The sequence below is a fragment of the Pelodiscus sinensis genome, chromosome 6 (genome assembly GCF_049634645.1).
Source record: "Pelodiscus sinensis isolate JC-2024 chromosome 6, ASM4963464v1, whole genome shotgun sequence".
In the NCBI taxonomy this organism is placed as follows: domain Eukaryota; kingdom Metazoa; phylum Chordata; order Testudines; family Trionychidae; genus Pelodiscus; species Pelodiscus sinensis.
In genome coordinates this window covers 121,684,263-121,706,319 of record NC_134716.1, presented here as the reverse complement: position 1 = coordinate 121,706,319, position 22,057 = coordinate 121,684,263, and the positions used below count along the sequence as shown (strand labels likewise).

At 41.7% G+C, this 22,057-nt stretch overlaps 1 protein-coding gene across 3 annotated transcripts in view; it reads left to right on the top strand.

The window, feature by feature from the left end:
* The window catches only part of PIK3C3 (phosphatidylinositol 3-kinase catalytic subunit type 3), a 133,530-nt gene extending 118,792 nt beyond the window's left edge, over nt 1-14,738 (top strand). For all 3 annotated transcript variants that reach the window (XM_075932756.1, XM_075932755.1, XM_075932754.1), the window contains 2 exons: nt 6,236-6,361; nt 13,707-14,738. In XM_075932756.1, the coding sequence (XP_075788871.1) occupies nt 6,236-6,361; nt 13,707-13,721 (141 nt within the window). In that variant the 3' untranslated portion in view covers nt 13,722-14,738. The remainder of the gene's footprint in view (nt 1-6,235; nt 6,362-13,706) is intronic.
* Nucleotides 14,739-22,057: the final 7,319 nt, after the last annotated feature.

The window sequence follows — 22,057 nt, the reverse complement described above, 5'->3', positions numbered from 1 at the left end:
AGAGTTTGTGTAATTTAAACTCCAAAAAAGAGGTTGTATATAAGTTACCAAAGGATAACATGTTTGCTTTTAACATCTTTACAGTGGGAACATTTTCAGATATGAAACATACGAATTCAGGTATTTCTGATTTCCAAAAATAATTTGATCTAAAACATGCAGCTCTTCCCAGTATTACCTGCTCTTTGAGAAACAATGGGTTACTTTGCTACCGAGAGATTAGAAGTAACACGTAAGCATTAGTTTTGAAAGCCATAAGTCAGTGTTCATTAATCTTGTTTCTGATACTCCTGCATCTCAAGAAATAATTTGTCATTTCATGATATTCCTTCTCCCCGAGGCTGTAGCAGTCGTTTTTTATTGCAGCACTGAAAACCTGTCATGCAAGGATCTAGTGCTCAGTAGCATTTGATTCTATTGTTAATAGCAGTCTCATTTTAATCTCTAACTGTAGCAGAATTGGTATATTTGGACAGGAATGTGTGCCAGTCTTCTCTCGGGGAAGGCAATAAATATTTAAGTCATTACCAGCATGTGGCTGGTACAGCGTCTTAACATCAGTAGCTTTAAGGCTCTCTGAGAGGACATGCTTCTACAAGCACATTAAAAGATGGATTGAGTAAGAGCTTGATTACAAAAATTGCACAGAGCACAGTTTAGCATTACAGCAGTTTCATTGTTTCTTAAATAAACGTTAACCGTTTTTACTGATGTGGTCATAATGCCCTTGCACTGATTCAGGAGGATGCTTAAACATGTGTACAACTTTAAGCTTGACTCTAGTCTCATTGAAGTCCATGGTGGACTACCTCCTTGTTTAAAGTATCTTTCTGAATAGGGGTCCTACCGACTTGGTAAATGTTGAAACCATATAATAACAAAAAAAGAGGCTTATAATTTAGAGAAGAATGTTTGCTTTAGGCAAGTGATCAACGTATAAATGACCATTTGCTATAGGGATGTTATGTTACCGAGCACTGAGTGAGTGATCTTGGTTTTCAGCTCTTGATTGTGATCAGTGTGTGCATGATGGGCTATCAATTGTATAACTGTGATTGGGGATGAAGGTAAAAATATTTTTTTCTTCTGATGCTTTTGGCCTTCCTGTGCCTTTAAAAATGGCATGACATTGATTGAAAGGCATGTAGTATCAATCTAAAAACATACATTTGCTCATCTGTGGGGTTTTTTGTTGTTGGTTTTTCTTGTTTTCTCTGAGCAGTTTGAACACTCTTTTCCAATCATCTTTTACTCATTAGCCTACTTCTTTCTCTTTCATTATATTTCTGAGATTTATCTGTCTAGTGTTTACAACCACGTTTTATACCCAGAATTCAGTTGCTAGAGCACTTCAGGAAATTGTGGGGTAGCTTGACTAGTTGATGTTATATCTTACAGTAATAACGTATCAGAGGGGTAGCTGTGTTGGTCTGTATCTTCAAAAACAATGAGTCCTGTGGCCTCCTAAAGATTAACAGGTTTATTTGAGTGTAAGCTTTTGTGGACATAAACCCACTTTGTCAGATACATGGAGTCATGAAGAGAGCGCTCTGAAATTCTGACATGGATTTTTAACAAAATTTGTAATTTCTTCAGTGTTCCAGAAGATAGAAAAGAGCAGCAAATGTGCCAATATTTGAAATGATGATCAGGGTAAATATAACTGGATACACAAAGTCAGTCCTGACTAAATTCATGAAAAGGCAGAAATGGGATTGTTGGTAAAGACCTAATCAACAGGATTTTCAGTAAAATAAATCTTGTCACACTTGACCTTGCTTTTGATAAAATTAGAATTTTGTTTGATCAAGGTAGCTGGTTTGTTATAATAGACTTTTGTAAGTCACTGAGGGTATGTCTACACTACCCCGCTAGTTCGAACTAGCGGGGGTAATGTAGTCATCCGCAGTTGCAAATGAAGCCCGGGATTTGAATTTCCCAGGCTTCATTTGCATGAAGCCGGCCGGTGCCATTTTTAAATGCCGGCTAGTTCGAACCCCGTGCTGCGTTCTACGAGGAGTACAGCTAGTTCGGATTAGAAGCCTAATCCGAACTAGCTACTCCGTGCCGCGTGTAGCCATGCGGCACGGGGTTCGAACTAGCCGGCATTTAAAAATGGCGCCGGCCGGCTTCATGCAAATGAAGCCCGGGAAATTCAAATCCTGGGCTTCATTTGCAACTGCGGATGACTACATTACCCCCGCTAGTTCGAACTAGCGGGTAGTGTAGACATACCCTGACTTAGTTTTGCATGGTATTTGAATGAAAAAAAGTAGTAACATACAAAATAAATGTAGCCTGTGTTAAATGGATTAAAAACTAGTTAACTGACAGCGATAAAAAGTAACTATAAATTGGAGGATCTTTTCTATCAGGGTTGAGTTTAGTGGGTTACTAAAGAGAATTGTTGGGTCTTTGTTCAGTATTATCAGTCATTTGAAAGAAAATACAAAATCATTGCTGATCAAGCCTGCACAAGAGAAAAACGTATAGTGGTAAATAATGCTGGACTGAGATGACTTATAGAGATGACCGTATCACTTTGTACAGAGTGCTCATTCGATCTGCATGTGTTTTAATAAAGCCAAATGCAGGGTCAAAGATCTAGTAACAAAGAATAAAAGTCACAATTACAAACTCCAAGGAAGTATCTTGCAGTGCAGTAACTCTGAAAAGTATTTTGAGGATAATGGTTGCTAATCAACTGAACATGATATCCCAGTACGATGCTGTAACTAAATGGGCAAACATATTCAGGGCTGTATAAGCCAAGAAATAAAACGTAGAAGTAGGGAAGTAATCTCTCTCTGTATCCAGTTCTTATCCAATCTTTAAAAAGGATGTTGATAAGGATTCAGAAAAAAAAAGATACAGAAAATATTCAAAGTCTTGGAAACAAATGTATAGGGAGAGACTTAAGAAGCTCAATATATTTAGCTTAACCACGAGAACGTTAAGAGATTCAATCTATAAGTATCTACATAGCAAAGAGATTTCTGATAATGGACAGCTCTTTTCTCTCAGTGGTTGAGAGCTGAAGCTGGACAAATTCTGAAGAGAAATAAGGCACAGTGTTTAAATAATGAGGGTAATTAATCACTGAAACAACTTACCTAGGGACATAGAGATTCCACTATCTCTTGAAGTCTTTAAGTGAAGACAGAATGCCTTTCTGAAAGATATACTTACAGCACAAAAAATGCTGTGCTTGCAGAGAAATTCCTGAGGTTCTGTGACTTTTGTGTTTTGTAGGGATGTCAATGTGTAGCCTAGGCTTATTGGTTAATCCTATCAACGACACTGTGTCAGAGGCAGCAAGAGGTGGGGAGGCAGGAGTCAGTGCCCATGGGGAGCCATCCGGATCTCGGGGAGCCGCCTGCACACCCCTTCTCCGTGCTGCTGCCTCTGATAGATTGTAGCAGTGTGTAGGGTAAGCGGTGCAGGCAGGAACTTGAGCACACGGGAAGCTGGCTTTCAGGCTGGCTCCCCGCATGTATTGGTTCCCACAGAGCCACTTGTCCCCCCAGGCTGCTGCCTCACTATCAGAGGCAGCAGCATGGGGGGGAGGGGGTGGGACAGGAGGATGCTCTATCAGATGCCAGCACAGCTTCTGTCCGAGGCGAGCTAGGGCTCCCCGCAGACGGGTAGCAGCAGGAAGCTGGTCTTCGAGTAGGGCCAGGAGTGCATTAGCTAACCTCTAAAATTTGATACAGTTACATGATTATTCAATTTATTCACATTTGATTGACATCCCTGACTTTTATAACCTTTATGACCAGTATGGCTATGTCTACACTACAAGTTTTCTTGGCAAAAAATATGCTAACAAGGGACTCATTTACATGAGTCATTATCTCATTTGCATATTTTCTGCTGATCCATTTTAGCGCAAAACCAGGCAGTATGGATGTTTTCTTTTTGCACAAAAATCCCCTTTTCCGCATAAGGATCTTACTGTTCAGTTAACTAACCTTACTGCACATGATCAATAGACACCAACCTTGCACATGCTCACTGTAGTTATTCTCCTGTAAGCTGAGATTCTGCCTGTCCACTTAGACACTTGTTTGTTTGTTTGTTTTTTTGTCAGGGCACCATTTTAGAAATCCTAGATTTTCACTGAGCATGCTCTGGGTCTGTGTGATTTTTTTTTTCTTAGTCAGAATAGAAATAAGAAAAACAAAGTTGAGACTGGAGAATTTCTCTAGTAATAAAAGCCAGACAATTTGCTCTTTTTTCCTTAATTATAATTCTCTCAACATTTAATTTGTGTACAATTTGTAAGTATTGTGCAAATTTGTAACCGTATTTAAAATATGCTGCTGTCAAAACAACAAAAGATGTAAGAGTAGTAGTGTCTCCAACCAACTGTTCACATATGAAGAATGTAATTTGAGTTAATCAAATTCTCACCTACCATCTGGAGACTGGTTTGCATAGGAGCAATGTGCTCATCCTTATACTGAGTCTATATTCTTTACTTAATTGCCTTATAGTTTCAAAGACTTTTTTTCTAAAGTAACATTAGGCAAAATTAACTTTGCAGGCTTTCAACAACGATTAGAACCCTCCAAAATATTTCAGCTGTCTACTCAGAATAAAAGAGCTTTGTCTCACCCACATGTGGAGATCAAACTTGATGTGTCTCTTAATGAACAAAACGAACCATTGTTTGTTTAGACTCTTATAGTGGCACCCATTGATCTAGCTGAGCAACTCATAGGCTGCCAGTTTTGAAACTTTGGCCTAGTCTACACTGCCACTTTACTGTGCTATAACTTTCTCACTCAGATGTGAAAACCACCTGGTGCGCAGCAAGTTACAGCGCTGTCAAGCACTCGTGTAAAGAGGCTCCCAGTGCTGGGAGCTTTGCTACTCCCCTTGTGGAGGTGGTTTCCCTGTAGTGCTGGGAGAAATTTCCCCAGCACTGGTGCCATAACCACAGTGCTGTGCACTTCAGTCTTAGAAGGGTGGGCAAAGCCTTTGTGTTAATAGATTGGATGCTTCACCCAAATCATGTTTCCAAAACCAATATTTTTGTATGTGATTTCAGTTGGTGATAGAAATTACTTTTGCTTTGGCGGTCAAAAAGGCAAATAGGATGTTAGGAATTATTAAGAAAGGGATAAAAAATAAGACACAGAATATCTTACTATGGTAAGCCCACATCTTGAATACTGTGTACAGATGTGGTCTCCTCACCTCAAAAAAGATATTTTTGCCTTAGAAAGGGTTCAGAAAAGGGCAACTAAAATGATTAGGGGTTTGGAACAGGTCCCATATGAAGAGAGGTTAAAGCAACTGGGACTTTTCAGTTTAGCAAAGAGGAGACTAAGGGGGGGATATGATAGAGGTCTATAAAATCATGAGTAGTATGGGGAGGGTGAATAAAGAAAAGTTATTTATTAGTTCCCATAATAGAAGAACTAGAGGACACCAAATGCAATGAATGGGTAGCAGGTTTAAAACTAATAAAAGAAAGTTCTTCTTCACACAGCACGTAGTCAACCTGTGCAACTCCTTGCCAGAGGAGGCTGTGAAGGCTAGAACTATAATAGAGTTTAAAGAGAAGCTAGATAATTTCATGGAGGTTAGGTCCATAAAAGGTTATTAGCCAGAGGATAGAAATGGTGTCCCTGGCCTCTGTTTGTCGGAGGCTGGAGAAGGATGGCAGGAGATAAATTGCTTGATCATTGTCTTCAGTCCACCCCCTCTAGGGCATGTGGTGCTGGCCGCTGTCGGCAGAAAGGCTACTGGGTTAGATGGACCTTTGGTCTGACCCGGTACGGCCGTTCTCATGTTCTTATTGAATTAGACTGATTCAGTAATAGGAGTTTCTTGGTCTTTCAGATGTTTCCCCTTCTTCACTCTTCCCACAAGAAATGCTTACAGAATAATAGGATTGAATTATTCTGACCATATATACTTGTCTACAGCTCAGTTATGTTTAGAGTCCCCAATCCTCCAGGGTTATCCTGGAGTCTCCAGGAATTAAAGATAAATCTTTAATTAAAGATAATGTCATGTGATAAAACCTCTGGGAATTCACCCAGTCAGAGATGGCAACCATAATTATGATGAGTCCAGTGGCAGCTGTATGTGTTACTTGGAAGATAGATTTTTCCTTGTTTTTATATCAATGTAGTAAAAATATAATTGTAGTGTTACAGGGACAAAGGGATTTTTCTTCTTCTTCTGTATAAAAGGTCTGATCTTTTTCATCTCTTCCTACCAGGTGCAGGACAAGTTCCGTTTGGACCTCTCTGATGAAGAAGCTGTACATTACATGCAGAGTCTAATTGATGAAAGTGTCCATGCTCTCTTTGCGGCTGTGGTAGAACAAATACACAAGTTTGCACAGGTCAGATACTATGGATTGATGAGCTATCTGTGGCCTCGTAGCGCAGAGGTGTATTGCGAGTGCTTGACTGTGGGAACAGAGATGATTATTTTGCCAGCCTGTGGTTTGTTATGGAGTTTTGAAGTTGTTAAAAGGCGAGTGAGCTCAGAACAGCTGTCAGATGATCAGTGACACTGAAGATCCTTAAGGCAAAGCAGTATCTGTAATTTGGCACCATCGGTGGCTCACCCAGAAGAGAAGGAGCTCTTAAGGGCCTGCTATTGCACATAAGGGATTTAAGCAACTAGTCAACTACCCAATAAGCAAATGCTTATTGGGTAATTGAGTAAGAACTTGAGTAGTCGCTTCTCTCCTCCTCCCCCCTCGCCCCCCGCTGTCTTCATCAAAGAGTGGTAGCAAGAAGGGGGAGCAGGAGCCAGTGCTGGGGGCAGCCGGTTTCAAATTCCATTGACTACTTGATTAGCTGACTAATTGAAATTTAACACCCCTATTGCACATTTGAACAAGTTAAGGATTTCCCATCACGTTAGCTTTGAAGTGTATTTATTTGTCATTTTCTGCCTATGTAGTAAAGATTTGGAATCTTAAACAACGTTTAAAATTCACAGTCCACAAAACTTTGAACTAGTTAGAAAGATAGTCCTTTGCGTTGTTTATACAATCTGCTATCAGTTTTTCCACTGTAAAATAAACTGTGTGATTATATTTCTCTTCTGACCCTTGACCCCTTGTACTAGCTGTGCATTCCCCTGGCAGATTCTGGAAGCAGTAGAGAGCTGTGTTCGCTTGGGGACAGCCCTCATAAAAACATCTTCCTTTGGCAGGCAGAACTAGATAGCTAAACTCTTAATTTGGAGGGTACTGTTGAGCCTTGCACGTACTCTGGTTTGGCATGGGCCCTTAGGGGTAAAGTCTACTTGTTGGACAGAGCACTGGGCTGTCCCTGAATCCTGCAAGATGAGGACCTGCCACCTGAGCATGATACTTTAAAAAGAGAAATTTTAGCAATTAGGAATAAAGCTCTCCTTTTCCTGCTCTTGCTTCAGTCTCCCCACAACTATTGACGCTTGTTGATGGTGGCTGGTTTGTAAACAGTGTATTCTAATTATCTTTATAAAACTCTGCTGTCTCCATGGGGAAATATTCTCCCTCTCCACTCTCATTTTTAATATCAGACTGCACACTTCCTTCTGTGAAGAATGAAACTTTAGCCACATCACGTGCACATGCTATTGCTTCTGTAGTCCATTGTGAGTGTGATAAGATAGTTAATACCATTCTGCAATAAAATGATATTCACAAAAGCATTTGAGTTCATCTTTGAGGTCATAATATTTTTCTGACTTCTCTAGCTCACATTTATCAGGCATTTGTTTCAGACAGCACACTGTCTTTTGGCTGTAAGGATTAGTCTCATGAGGAGACTTGCAATTCAGAGAAGAATCAAGAAACTTTTTTCTCAGAAAAATCAGTGAGGCTTCCAAATATTTTTTTAGAATAATTTATTTTCCAAAAGACTGATCAAAATCAAATATAAAACTAATTTTCATGTGAGGAGGACTGTTTCTATGGCTGTCCTATGGCCAATAGATCTTTCACTTAATCCTCTTTTTGATGCATACTTGTGTCATTAATTTTCAAGTAGTATGTTACCCAATAGGAGGAGGAATCCGTTATTTTTTGTCAAGGTCCAAATTTCTTTGCTAAGGTATAGTTAAGTTCCAGACTCCAGAGGAAAAAATGATACTAAGTAAATAAAAAGATTTTGGGGTCCATTCAGAAGTGTCAAGATTTTATTCCATGGTCTGCCTATTGATTATTCCAGCCATACAGATTCAACAATATAAGCTTAATTGTGGGAGAGCTCTAGGTTGGATATTAGGAAAAACTGTTTCACTAGGAGGGTGGTGAAGCACTGGAATGGGTTACTTGGGGAGGTGGTAGAATCTCCATCCCTAGAGGTTTTTAAGTCTCGGCTTGACAAAGCCCTGACTGGGTTGATTTAGTTGGGATTCGTTCTGCCTTGTGCAGGGTGCTGGACTTGATGACCTCCTGAGGTCTCTTCCAGCTCTCTGATTCTAATTTACTTAACTGTTTTTACATGTGAATAGAATGAAAATTCAGAGAAAGAGAAATCATTCATATTTATAGTTGGTCACACAAGGTTACTATGTTATTAGGTGTCAAGCAGCGATTGGTTCCTACTGAGAATTGAGTGTGGAGTCCTAAGAGTACAAGTATTAAGAAGTTACCACCTTAAATTTAAAAAAAAAAATCTCACAAGTTTTTTTTTTTAATTTTGTTTTTGTGTTTTGCTGTGACTAAACACTGATTTTTGTTTTTGAACAGACCACATAGGCGTAAGCAGGTCTTTTTTTTTTTTTTTTTAATTAAAGAATGATGCTAGCCCTTTCCTAGACATATTTGCAATATAAGTTCATTTGTCTTAGATGGCTGTCAGAATTTCCCAGTTGGTTGCTAATGCATTTCCCAAGCAACTCTAATAAATCAGAGTTCATAGATTTGATCTTAGGTATCCATAATTAGACTTGTTCATTCATAATCATCTTTTTCATTTACCCACGGTTTTTAAATTGCAGACGTGTTTGATATAGCATTTAAAAGCTGTTTTAAATTGTGCTGAGTAGGCCTTTAGGGCATGGCTTAGCATACATAGTTTTTACATTGATTGTAGGGCTATACTTGTAAAAGTCCCTGATTGAGGAAGACAAAGGTTTCTAATAGGATGGGACGTGTACAGATGGCTGCTTTGTTTCTGTGTCTACATTTCCAGTATATAGTGGAATTGATTCTGTGGATGTAATGTAAATAACTTGCCCAAATTTGAGCAAACTTTCACAGGAATGGCAAAAGGCACATTCCTGACCCAAAGACCACCTCTGCCAAGTTTCAGGTCTCTTTTCCTTTGCAATAGGGCACATTAGAGATCTTCAAAGAAAAAGTGGTCAGAATTTTTAACATGTATAACAATGAAATGTCTCACATCTGAATACTTGGACACGGCTGAAGTGTTTTAGCTAAATTTTTCATCCCAAATAGTTTTTCAAAATTACAAGCAGAACACAATAGTCCCTTCTGGCCTAGGAATGTATGAAACTGAACTGAAAACAAAGTTTTATAACGGGAAGTGTCAGGCAATAGGCAGTGCTACAACCCCCTCTCTAATTCTAAGCTCCATATTTCCCATAGATTCAGTGTCTATATTGACACTGACGTTAGTAAATGACGTTAGTCTTTGAATGTAAGCAAACTTAGGTGCTGAGTAGACACTGGAGTATACTCGTTTTAGTGCCTTGTAATTAGGAATGTAAAATCCTGGTTAATCAATTAACCAGTTAAACTTTATGCTGACCTAATGTTTAACTGGTTAACTAAGCAGGATTTCATTGCTCCATCCTCCTACCCTGTGGGGATCCTGCTCCCAGCCCCCGTAGCAGCTGTGCTGGAGTGGCCCCTGCGGCAGGCAGGGGATGCTCTGTGACACGCCCGAGCCACCCCATCCACAGAGAGCCCTGCGGGGCTATAGGAGCCTCGTGTCCACAGCAGGCTGGGAGCTGCTCCAACCCTCACTGGTTAACAAGCACCAGTAAGCATCACCTGTTATCCTTTCACATCCCTGTTTGTAATAAATAGGGAGTTCTGAATGTAGGACAAAATTCCTGCCACAGTTGTCCATATTCTGAGGTGATGAGCACCCGCAGTTTTCATTGACTGGCAGTTGTGCATGCTCAGTGCTCTGAAAAACATAGCCTGAAAAGACATGCGAGTAGAAAACAGTCTAAAAAAAATGAGCAGGCATCTCATTAACAAACCCAAAGTGTGGTCATGGAAGTAGGAAACCTCCATGAAATGGATGCACTTTTAGAAATGATTTCAGAGAAAGGAGAGGAGGTAGAGAATGCTAATCAGGATCCTCTTCCAGGTTCGGGGCCTTATGTTGGCGTGTGGCTACTCATGCTAGGAACCTATGAGAGGAAGCATGCAAACAGGTCCTAAACCATGGGAGGGCAAAAAGGAGCAGTGAAATATGGCCAGATAGGGCTGTTCAAACTGAACTTTGAGACTGTTTGGTTTTTAGAAAAAAGTGAATGCAAAAATTATCCGAAGGAAATAAATGTGAGAACAAAGCTGTGTGTTGGTACTATTGGAATTAGAGAATCATTAGAACATAGGAACATAAGAATAGTCATATTTGGTCAAACCAAAGGTCCATCTAGCCCTGTCTTCTGACAGTGGCCAATGCCAGATGCCCCAGAGATGAACAGAACAGGGAATCCTCACGGAATCCACCCCATGTTGCCTATTTCCAGCTTCAGGCAGAGACTAGAAACTTCATCCCCGCCCAGCCTAGCTAATAGTCCTTGATGGACCTGCCCTTCATGAATTCATCTAGTTCTTTTTTTTAATCCTATTATAGTCCTGCCCTTCAGAACATCCTCCAGCAATGTTTAATGCTTGGTAATCAGTGTTCAAATCAATTTTCTCATTATCCAGCCTTTATTTTGGAGAGGTTGCTGCTAGGGATGTATAGAGGTAACCAGTTATCTGGTAAGCATTGCCTTACCAGAGTAACCAGTTAACCAGCACCTGGTCAAGCCAGAGCAGCCCCCTACCCGTGGTGCACCTCAAGCAGGGGAATGTTCTAGCCTACAGACCAGAGCAGCCCCGCCACCCCCAGTGCGACATGGCAGATGAATTAAACATATAGTTCAGCCGTGGCCAGCCCCCAGCTCGCAAGCCACTCCTGTCGCCACCCTTCCTCCCAAACAGCCCCCGCCGGCTCCCCCCCCAGCTTCCCTGTGCTTACCAGGTCAGAGCTGCGCAAGATGGCAGCCTCCTTTCTAAAACTTTTTTTTTTTTTTTTTGGCTTGACAATTCTGGTGCAGCTCTTTGCATTTTTTTTCCACCACTGTTTTGACTCTGTTTGTTAAATGGGTTGGCCATCCCTGATATAGTTTAACCAGTTAAAATTTAGATGGGGTTTTGCATCCCTAGTTGCTTCATAAAAATTACCGTATATTCCGGCGTACAAGACGACCTTTGAAGTTAAAAAACATCCCCCAAAAATCGGGGGTCGTCTTGTACGCCGGATGCCCCGCCGCCGGAGCCCCTCCGCGGCTTTGAAAGCCTCGGGGGAAGCCGGCGGCGGGGCATCCTAGGCGCGCATGGGCTGCCCGCCCGCCGGAGCCCCTCCGCGGCTTTGAAAGCCTCGGGGGAAGCCGGCGGGGGGGCATCCCAGGCGCGCATGGGCTGCCCGCCCGCCGGAGCCCCTCCGCGGCTTTGAAAGCCTCGGGGGAAGCCGGCGGGGGGGCATCCCAGGCGCGCATGGGCTGCCCGCCCGCCGGAGCCCCTCTGCGGCTTTGAAAGCCTCGGGGGAAGCCGGCGGCGGGGCATCCCAGGCGCGCATGGGCTGCCCCCCCCTCCGGAGCCCCTCCGCGCCGCCGCGGAGGGGCTCCGGAGGGGGGGCAGCCCATGCGCGCCTGGGATGCCCCCCCGCCGGCTTCCCCCGAGGCTTTCAAAGCCGCGGAGGGGCTCCGGCGGGCGGGCAGCCCATGCGCGCCTGGGATGTCCCCCCGCCGGCTTCCCCCGAGGCTTTCAAAGCCGCGGAGGGGCTCCGGCGGGAGGGGGGGGGGGGAGCCCGGGAGTCCAGGCGCTCCTGGCGGCTTTGCTCCCGGTGCCTCTGGTCTGCTGGGGACCATCTCCAGCAGACCAGGGACACCGGGAGCAAAGGAGGCGGAGGGGCGCTGGGGTATAAGATGAAACCCTATCTTTTAATTAAAAAGATAGGGGGTCGTCTTATACGCCCAGTCGCCCTATACGCCGGAAAATACGGTATAGGACTCACCTATGTAAAATAGTAGGTGAGTGAACAATCAATATTCAGTTAAATTTACAATAAACTGGTCATCTTGCACAATGGCCAAAATGTAATTTTCAGTTTTGCATATGTCATAGTATTGTTTTAATGAATTGCAAATAATATTGTTATAAATAGCAATTAAAAATATTGTTCAAAATTAGGCACTTGTTTAAACAGCAGATATTGGCATAAAGCCATGCAGTTTGTTTGTATGAAATGCCCTTTGCTTCATTGTTTATGCTTGTTTATCCATCTGTCTATTTATTTTTCTTAACACTTCCAAAATGGACTTGCAAACACTAGTATGCAGTCTCTGCTGTTTGTTGCACCTGTTAATATAAGAGCTTTTACTAAGGTTGGTTATTGTAGTAACCATTGTATTTGTTCTTTTGTGTACCACAGTGTGTGTTTGAAGCTCTCGTCGTATAGAGAGAAGCAATTAATTTGGCATCAGTTGTGTTATTGAGAAGCAGTGGGAGGTTTTTTTCAGTTTTAAATAGATGCCAATTTTTTTAAAGAGACATAATTCAAAGAAATTTTGTTATGGAGACTTTTGGTTTAAAAACATGCCTAATATTTTTCTAAACTGTTTGAATGCCTAAGATCTTGTACTTCCTGTGTAATTTTTAATATCTCCATTTTCCGTACCTCAGTCTTCTCTTATTAGATGTCCCTTAAATGCAGTTTGATTCTGGTTTTTTAGTATAATTCTCCTTTAAAAAAGTGCAATGTTTGTGTAGTGACTGTTCAAGATTCAAGAATGTAGATATTAATTTCAATTCACATTTATAAATATTACATATCTAGTCTCTGGAGATGGTTATTTTCTTTTTAGCTGTAGTTGAGATGTTTATATAGAGAGAAGATGATAGAAATTAGATTTAACCATTTCCAAGTAAGGAAGTTACTAAATTACTGAACTTTTTTCCCCATAAAAATGACAAACTCAAAGTCTGTTACCTCTCAGGAGTATTACATTAAGGATTTTAATGCTTGTTCAGTGTTTGAAATGGTTTTCTCCAAAAAAAACTGTTTTAATTTGAAATTAGTAAGAATAAGCTGCCTTTGAATCATATTTGAGTAACCTGTTAGGAGATTTCTCAAACACTATGGGCCTAGTTAGCAGCTATAGCAGCATCCCATGTTGTGGTAGATGATGCCCCTTTCTCGTTTGCTGCAAAATTCCAATTTTGTTCTCCATATTGGAAAAGCAAACCCAGTAAACCAAATAAAATGCTTCAGAAGCCACAGAGAATGTGTGTGCTGGATGAAAACTATTTGTCTAGTGGAAAACCAAACATAAACAGAGTGTGTTTCATAGATATTTGTTCTGCCAAGGGTCATGAAGTTCAGCTGCCTTTAAGCATTTTTTGGAGTAATGAAATCTACAGTCCAGAGTACAATTACACCTAACTGATTTTCTGTGGATATCAAAGCTGAATAAACGTTTGTCGTCTTTTCTAGTATTGGAGAAAATAAACCCATCAGCTGCTTGGTGGAAATGGAAATGTGAGCTTGTGCTCAACAAGGACACGCTCTTCAGCCGTCTATGGACTTGTCAAGACAGCACCTGAAGGCGAGAACTGCACATTTGATAACACCGAATGCCTGGAGAGTGGGGGCTGGTTCTCTGATTTACTGCTATTATAATGTTTAAAAGGACAGCTATTTTAGACTACATGAATTTATTTCCCACTTTGGGCCTAGATATTCTTGTATATATTTCTTGTAAGATATTTAAACCATGTAGGTAAAATAGGCAAATCCCTGATGACTGCAAGAGGCTTTTGAAGAGAAATCCAAGCACTTAACGGTGAATTTATGTTTGTGTCTTGGTTACTGACTTAGGAACTGAAGTCCGTTTCCATACTTCACTTGGACATTGATGCATGCAGTGTGAAGCCTAGAGAGGTATAGATTGTGATTTCTCATTAGCCTAGGAAACAGAAGAGTTGAACTGTTTTCACCTGGAATTAAAATTTGGAATGGATTCTTATGACCGTTTCCCAATTTGGGATGTGTTCCCCTTTGGAAAGGACAATCATTTTTCCTTGCATACAAAAAGATATTCTGAAGGGCAGATACGTTAGCCGAATACTGAATTAGAAATACTGACTGAGGGTTTGTCCACACAGCCCATGGCAGCAAGCCTTTCAGCCCAGCTTAAGAGACTCATGCAAGTGAGGCTTCTGCTAGCACTCTAAAAACAGCTGTGTGGACAGCATCTTGAAGTGGCAACCTCAGCTGGAATTCAGGCTCTTCAGCTTATGCAGAGAGGTAGGCTTCAAATCCCAAGCTGCAGTTTTGAAGTCCTTGCCTACACAGTTATTCGTAGAGATCTAGCCTGAATCTGACAACCTAACAGACTCCGCCGGAAGGCACAGTGATACACTCACTCACGAGTTCATAGTAAAGTTGGACTTGAACTATGAACGTCAATGTACCATGACCATATATAATATTTTCTTTGACACTAATAAATTCTTCCTTGATGCAGTTTTGAGATGTTTCATTTAAGTGTTTGAATTTGTCCTTTCCTGCACAGACCTGGCACCCTGAAGGATCACGTGTGGAGCTCTTGGTTTAATACCAAGGTGGTTGCAGCCCTACAGAAATGCTGTAAAAATAAGGCCAGAAGAAAATGACTGTGTCAAATGTCGGGATTTATGCTGACTCTGTTTGACTGATCGAGTATAATTAGCATTTCAGATGTAGCTGAGCCTTTTCAAAGGACATGTATGGGTTTTTTTTCATAATTATGTTTTAAACAAGGAAGATAGGAGTGGGGAGGAGGACAGCCTGGATGTCCATTTACAAAACAATGGAAAAAATCAACTGGTTTTAATCTTATAAATATCAAATGCACCTAATCTGCTTTAGGCTGGTTCCTGCTGGCATACACCCAGACAAGGGGCCTTGATAGAAGAAAGTCCACTAGGCACAGAATGCATCTATAACCTTACGTCTGCCATATGGCCTTCAGCGTTAACACAGCCCAGCTCCTCTTCAGCCTTTGCTGACCTAGCACATGCGTAGCTGTGGCCACTTGGGGATATATTTACACTGCAGTTAAAATCTGCAGCTGGTCTATGCTAGCTGCCTTGGAATCATGGGGCTCAGGTCATGGGGCTGTTAAATTGCCGTGTAGACGCTCCTTCTGGAGCATGCGCTCTAAACCATGGGAGGATCCTAGAGCTTGGTCTGCAGCCCATGCCCAAACATCTGCACCACTATGAAATAGCCCTTTCAGCCATGCCCAATTCAGCTGGTACCTTGCTAGCCATCAGATTTTTAATTGCAGTATAGACATACTCAACTTAGTAAAGCTGCCCTTACCTTGCAAAACTTACTACTCCAGGAGAGAAAGGGCAAAGCTGAATTCTCTCCCAAAAATTCCCCACTGGACCATGGAGCCATGTTATCAGAGGAAAGATTGATAATATCTCCTTGCCTCCTTTGGTGAATCTGGCTCATTGTGTACAGTATTTTTCTCCCCCTCTGATAAATTCTCTCTGAAGATCTACAACATTTTGCCCATCATCATGAGATGTTAGATCTAGTTCCGAGAATGTGGAACAGTATTGAGATTTCAAATGTATTAGAAATTTGCTATTAAAATGCTCATGTTGGGTGATTACCCTACTTACCAATCTAGAATTTAAGAAATTTGCCAATAGACTAATTAATATTATATTGATATTGAGACACTTTGTATTAACTTTCATTTTACAAATGGCATAAAGAGTTAAATAAGTAATAGATGTTATAAAGTATTAAAGATCAGTAACTTTTTTTTGATCAATTGTTTATTTGCTGAAAATTGCTTTTTCAGGCAACTCACAACTATTTGTGAATTTCACATGAATTTGCCAAATAGTTTTGGTTGTTTCTCCCCCTAGCTAGCATTTATATGCCCTTCACAAACTAGGAGTGTGAGGTAGGAGGAATTGGTGGTAGTTTCATAACTTTTACCTCAGGAGCTACAAGATGCATCTGACATGAAGGTTTGTTCTCTCGCTTGCTCGCTCACGTGCGCGCACACACACACGTGCAGAAGGGATTTGAATTTGAGTCTCCCACTTGAGCCACAGGGCTAGTGGCTGGTCAGGTTTGGATCTCTGTCTCTCCTGTTGAAGCTGTTCCACTTTATAAATAGTCACTGGATCAGGGATTTAAACTTGAGATGTCAATGGCTATGAATTAATACTGTGAATGGCAGCATGCACTGGACCAGGGAAAGTGAGACTGACTCTATAACCTACTGGTTAAGGTGCTCATAGCTACTTCTGCCCATTTTTTGTTTTGGGGGGATATTTTTGCAGCTTTTGGATCTGGTTTGTGCCAAACTGAATTAATTTTCTGTCTTTCTTTCTTTTTTTGTTTTGTTTCTTTCTTTCTTCCCTCTTTTTTCTCATTCTTCCTTTGTTTTTCTCTTTCTCTTTATTTTTTTCTTTCTCTTTCTCCTTTTTCTTTCTTTCTCTCTTTCCAGCAAACTGAAAAACCTGTTGCTTACCTAGCTCAGATAAGCATGGTGTTGACACATGAGTATGGTGTTATGGGTAGTTATGAGCAATCTGTTGACTGTGTAACTATAACAATTAACCATATAAAAAAATCACCCTTTTAAAATATATTATTATCCCTATTTCCAAACGTAGTACCAGGCTCTTATATAGCACTTTACAAAGGAGGTTTGCATCATTATTCTTGTTTTACCCATGTGGAAACTGAGGCACAAAGGTGAAGTAACTTGCCCAAGATCACCAAGTACACCAGTGCCAGAACAAGCAATAGAATCCAACTCTTCTGCGTTCATCCTTCAAAGTCAGTGGGTCTGAAAAGTTTGCCTGTATGGAGTCAGCTGCTGCAGGATTGGGGCCTTCATATTTCTACTGTGTACTGTCTCTCTATGTTGGAGTTAGTTACAAAGGTATTGTTCCTCAGTTTTGGTCCTAAATGTAGGCTTTTGAAAATCAAACATTTATAATTCCAGAGACGAATAGAATTGTTCCCGCTGAATGTTTTCTTAAAAAATCCAATGAAGATCTTAATTAAAACAAACAAAAAACCTGTTCTGCTTTGCAACCCAAATTTGGTAATTTTGTGCCTGAGACACAGAAGGTGAAATGCCTTGAAACTGTGCAGCCTAATTTAACAGCCCGTGAAGAGAGGAATGAAAAAACAAACCTAAAGAATGTAAAATAAACTTCATTCTTAACTTTCATGCTGTTTTCTAGTAATCTAAAGTCCTTAGTAATATGGGTAAGGATGTTCATTTTCATGGGGTTTTCATATATTGTCCCTTTAAACAGCTACAGAAAACAATTCTCATCCGGACAGTGGACTTGCCGCTGATGTTTTGCACAATTAGCAATATAATTAATAAATATTTACAGATGTTTTACGCAATTAGCAATATAATATATCTTCCACATTCACTTTAATCCTTTCCTGGTTTGCTTTGTTGCTCTAGTTATTTCATCCTGGGGGAGGGAGAGGAAAGAGGAACTCTTTCAGTAGATTTTTCTCCCCTGCTATATAAGCTTTATGGGTTGTTTTCAGCTGTGCTTGCTTTGAACTGTGGCATGGCACAAAGCTTTCCAGTTTTTCTTTCTTAGAGGAGGTAATAATTGCAAGCATTTTTCTTCCTGTTGCAAGGTTAAAATCCCATTGTGAAATCATATGAGGGTTTGTTTCTTCTTATTGCAAGGTTAAATCCCAAAGCGAAATATCAGAAGGGTTTATATATATAAAAAAATAAACCCTGTTAGTGTCTGTTCCTCTGTTCTAGGGCAAGCAATCTGGCACAGCATTTTATGTCTGTAGTCTGAAGAGAGCATGTCAGTGAGATTTTTTGGAGGAGGGGGGTGAGGCTCTAAACACACATTGAGAGAACCCTGCAAAGTGAAGGTGAAGTTGTTAAATGATTCTCCTTTTCTTGAGTCCAAGCTTTACCTTTACCCCATGGATGGTAAAACATAGTGGTTATTACAAAATATCCAGAGCTTGTTCAGTTAAGGAGTCCTAAGGGACCCATAGAAAGAACAAAATTGCAGGTAGATGGAGTTAAAATAGGTCTTTGAAATTGTTATGTCGAAAGTGTGTGTTGGGAAGGGCGGGGGGGTTGTAATAGCAAAGAAGCCTTTACCACTGTGTTGGCCTTCCAGGCAGCTGTGATTTAAAAATAACCCTGATCACTGAAAATAGGGGCTTCTGGAGAAGGAAAACGCTCAATCACATTTGCTTCAAGAACATCACCGAGTGAAATAGCTGCCGCTGCCTCTCGACTGAGCCATCATTGGTTGGCTTGATGCAGGGCTTTAGGAGTGATTTGAAGTGCGGGGAGAGATCTCTACTATGCATAAACAACAACACTGAAGAACAGTAAAGTGTTGGGAGGAAGGCTTCTCCAGTGGTCAGTGCATGTGGAAGATCTGGGTTCAAGTCCCTGCTTTACCTGTGTGACCCTGGATGCATCTCAGGGACTCTGCCTCAATTCCCCAATTGTAAATGGGGAATAGTTGCCCTGCCTCACAGGGGGCGTGTCTACACTAGGAAATTATTTCAAAATAACTAAATTTGACTTAACTCCCAATTTTACAAAACTGTAATAGCATGTTCCCACTACGGAAAAACCTCGAAATTAGTCTGAGGCAGGCTCCATTACTGAGGATGCGCTACCTCGACTTAGAGGCCCCGGAAGCACTAGGGAGTAATTTGTTCAAATTACTCTGGGGAGTAGTTATTTCAAAATAGCTGCACCGGAGTCTTCACGCTACTGCTGTTTTGAAATAACTCTTTTGAAATTCGCATTTTCCCCTGAGGAAAGGAATACAGATTTTGAAATAACCAGCCCCTTATTTTGAAATAACGGGCTTGGTGGTGTGGACGCTCTGCTTACAAATTCAACCTAAGGGGAGTTATTTTGAAATAAAGCCCTAGTGTAGAGCAGGACGGGGTAGTTAGGCTAAATACATTGTGAATTGAGATGCTCTGATGTTGCACATAGAAAGGGGCAGTAGAAGAGGTAGCATAGAAACATAGATGTACCATAGTGGTGAATTAACTGCTTCTACAGTCCTTGATCTTGTAACTGCTGCCTCTGCCATATCTCTGTTCCACATAGTATCCCTCATTGTTTGCAGTCTGAACAGCTCGCTGTAGAGAGAAAATTGTCATCACTTAAAACTGAAAGTCGTCATCTTTGGCATGTTTACAAAAACCACAGCGTTCTAGCCAGCAAAGTGGGAGGTAATTGGACAGGTTTTCAGCACTTCATGCCCTTGGAAAAAAATAAAGTGAAACTCTTGTTATTCACAAGCCAATTAATTGTAAGCTTCAAATGGATCTGCATGCACATGGACAAAGAGGTCTCCTTATCTTGCAAGGTTAGAGGGAAGGTGCCCCATGACAACGGTCTTTGTGTCCCAATAAGCGGGAAGCTTTTCTTCTCTAACCCGTTGGAGTATTCTTCAGTAATTGCTTGAACTTTTCCTTATTTGTTTGGTGGCATTAACTGCCCTGATCCACTTCAGCTGTCCTGATCCTGACTCTTCTTCCGGTATCTTTTGAGATGGAAGACACTGAATGCTACAACTGTGTTGGGGTTGGTGAGTTTTTTGATGAATGTACAATACTGCTGGGCGTTCTTCCTGCTCTGCTGTGTGGTGTTTTTTGTGGGTGTTTTTTAATCCCTACTGAGGAACACTGTTGTATTGATAATTGCTTTGCTCCTGCCATGTCAATTTCTGACCATGACCTGACTTAACTAATAAATTTTCTGACCACCAGAGGCTGAGAGAAAGCCGCTTGCTACTGTAAAAATGATCTGATTCATTCAAAACCATGGCAGGAGCTGTGGTGCAAGTGGACAGGTAAAGTACACTGTACACGCAAACTACTTTTAGCCAGTTTGGTGTCCAATAATGACTCCTGCCGGCCATCTCCAGCCCCTCGACTGGCTGCCACTGTGTTCGGAGTTGGGACCTGTGTGTGAATTCAAGATTTCTGAGAGCAGCTGTTTCTCAGATCAGATCTACACTATGGCAGATGGAGGAGTTGCCCACTGCCCCGCCCCACAGGGAAAAGAGCAGAACTGCCAGGCCCGCCCACTGCCCCGCCACAGAGCTCTGTCTGCGTATAGGGTTCTCGAAGGCGGGGCTGGTAGTTGTGCTGCCATACTGTCCCCAGCCCCTCCCCTCAAGTAATGTGGGATGGGAAAGGGAGGGAAAGAGGCTGGGGGAGGGGCAGAGTCACATGAGGGGCGCATGAGTCCCCCTTTAGCTGTTGTGCCCTTCCCTCTCCTGTACCAGTAAGAACATTTGTTTACTTGCCCCATTGAGCGGGAGGCTGCTGTTTACTTGCCCCATTGAGCGGGAGGCTGCCAATGTGAATGGGAAGAAAAAAGTTTTTTAAGGAACGACCCATCTGACGTCTTTGCCCAGATTCTGCCAACATCACACTGGAAGTTGTCAATATTTTTCTTAAGGGAAAGTACACGAAGAGTACAAGACCTTGAAAAGAGAATGAGCTCTTGACAATTGGAACACGCATACTAAAGAGTTCAAAATATTGCTAGAATTTACTGACTTCAGAGCTTCCCTCAATGAGAGACTCACCAACATGGATGTTCATTCAAGATTTCCGAGAGCAGCTGTTTTTCAGATCAGGTATACACAATATTTTGCTTCTCTTCCTAGCACTTTCCCTGTGTTAACCATTGTCATTGCTGGTGGGAAAATTCAGCAAATATATCCTCATGCAAACAAGCCCCACCCCCCTATTTCAAGAGTCTAGTTTCATTAACTGCTCTTGTAGCAGCTAATACATTAAGGCAAAATGGTCTGGTGGGCTAGATCAGAGAGCGGTGTATTGGGAGTTGGGAGAGCTGACTTATGCTCCTGGCTATTCCACTAATCAGCTGTGTGGTCTTGTTCAAGTCATTTCAAATTCTTATGCCTGGGTAATTTATCTGTTTAGATTGTAAGCTGTTTGGGGCTGGAACTGTCTCACTGTTTTGTAGCAGAGTCTAGCTCAAAGGGACCTTAATCTTAGCTATAAACCCCCAGGAGCTCTGTAAGACACATTACATTTCTCTTCCTCTTCTGAAACACAATGTTGATTTGTGGCTTCAAATCCTAAATTAACCCCAGAGATCTAGTTTGAAAGGTTCTCATGAAAATCTACCCATTTTAGAACTCCCATTCCCTCCCAAATCCACGGTGCTTATTCTGTTCTTTTCTTCCCCTCCTGCTCTCTAGGATCCTTTTCTCGAAAAGACCAGTGAAGAAGGGAGTAGAATGGGAGCACTTCCTTTATCTTTGCCAGTCATGGCTCATACTCCCCTTGTGCCAGGATGAGCGAGACAATAAAAGTGCACAGGATAAAGCTTAACAAAAGTGCAGCACAGTCCATTGCATAATCCAAGCTGGAACATGCACAGATTGGGGTGGGGGGAGGATGGAGCATCCTGGGCAGACTTCAAAATGGCCACCTTAAAAGGACAGTGCTGCCTCTGCTCTTAAAAGGGCAATCTTTTGTGTGTGTGTGTGTGTGTGTGTGTGTGTGTGTGTGTGTGTGTGTGTGTGAACAACTTTCCCCTGAAGTACCAGCACCTTTTTTTTTTTTACACTGGACCAGGGAATTAAAGGGGCTGCAACTGTTTTTTGACCCAGGTCAGTTCCTTTCTCTCTCCCTCCCACCCCCCTCCCTCCACAATAAGTTTTGCTGCAGGGGGGCAGGGGGCCTGAGAGTTTCTCAAAAATCAAAAAGGGGGCGTGATGCCAAAATTTTGGGAACCATTGGTCTAAGGGGAC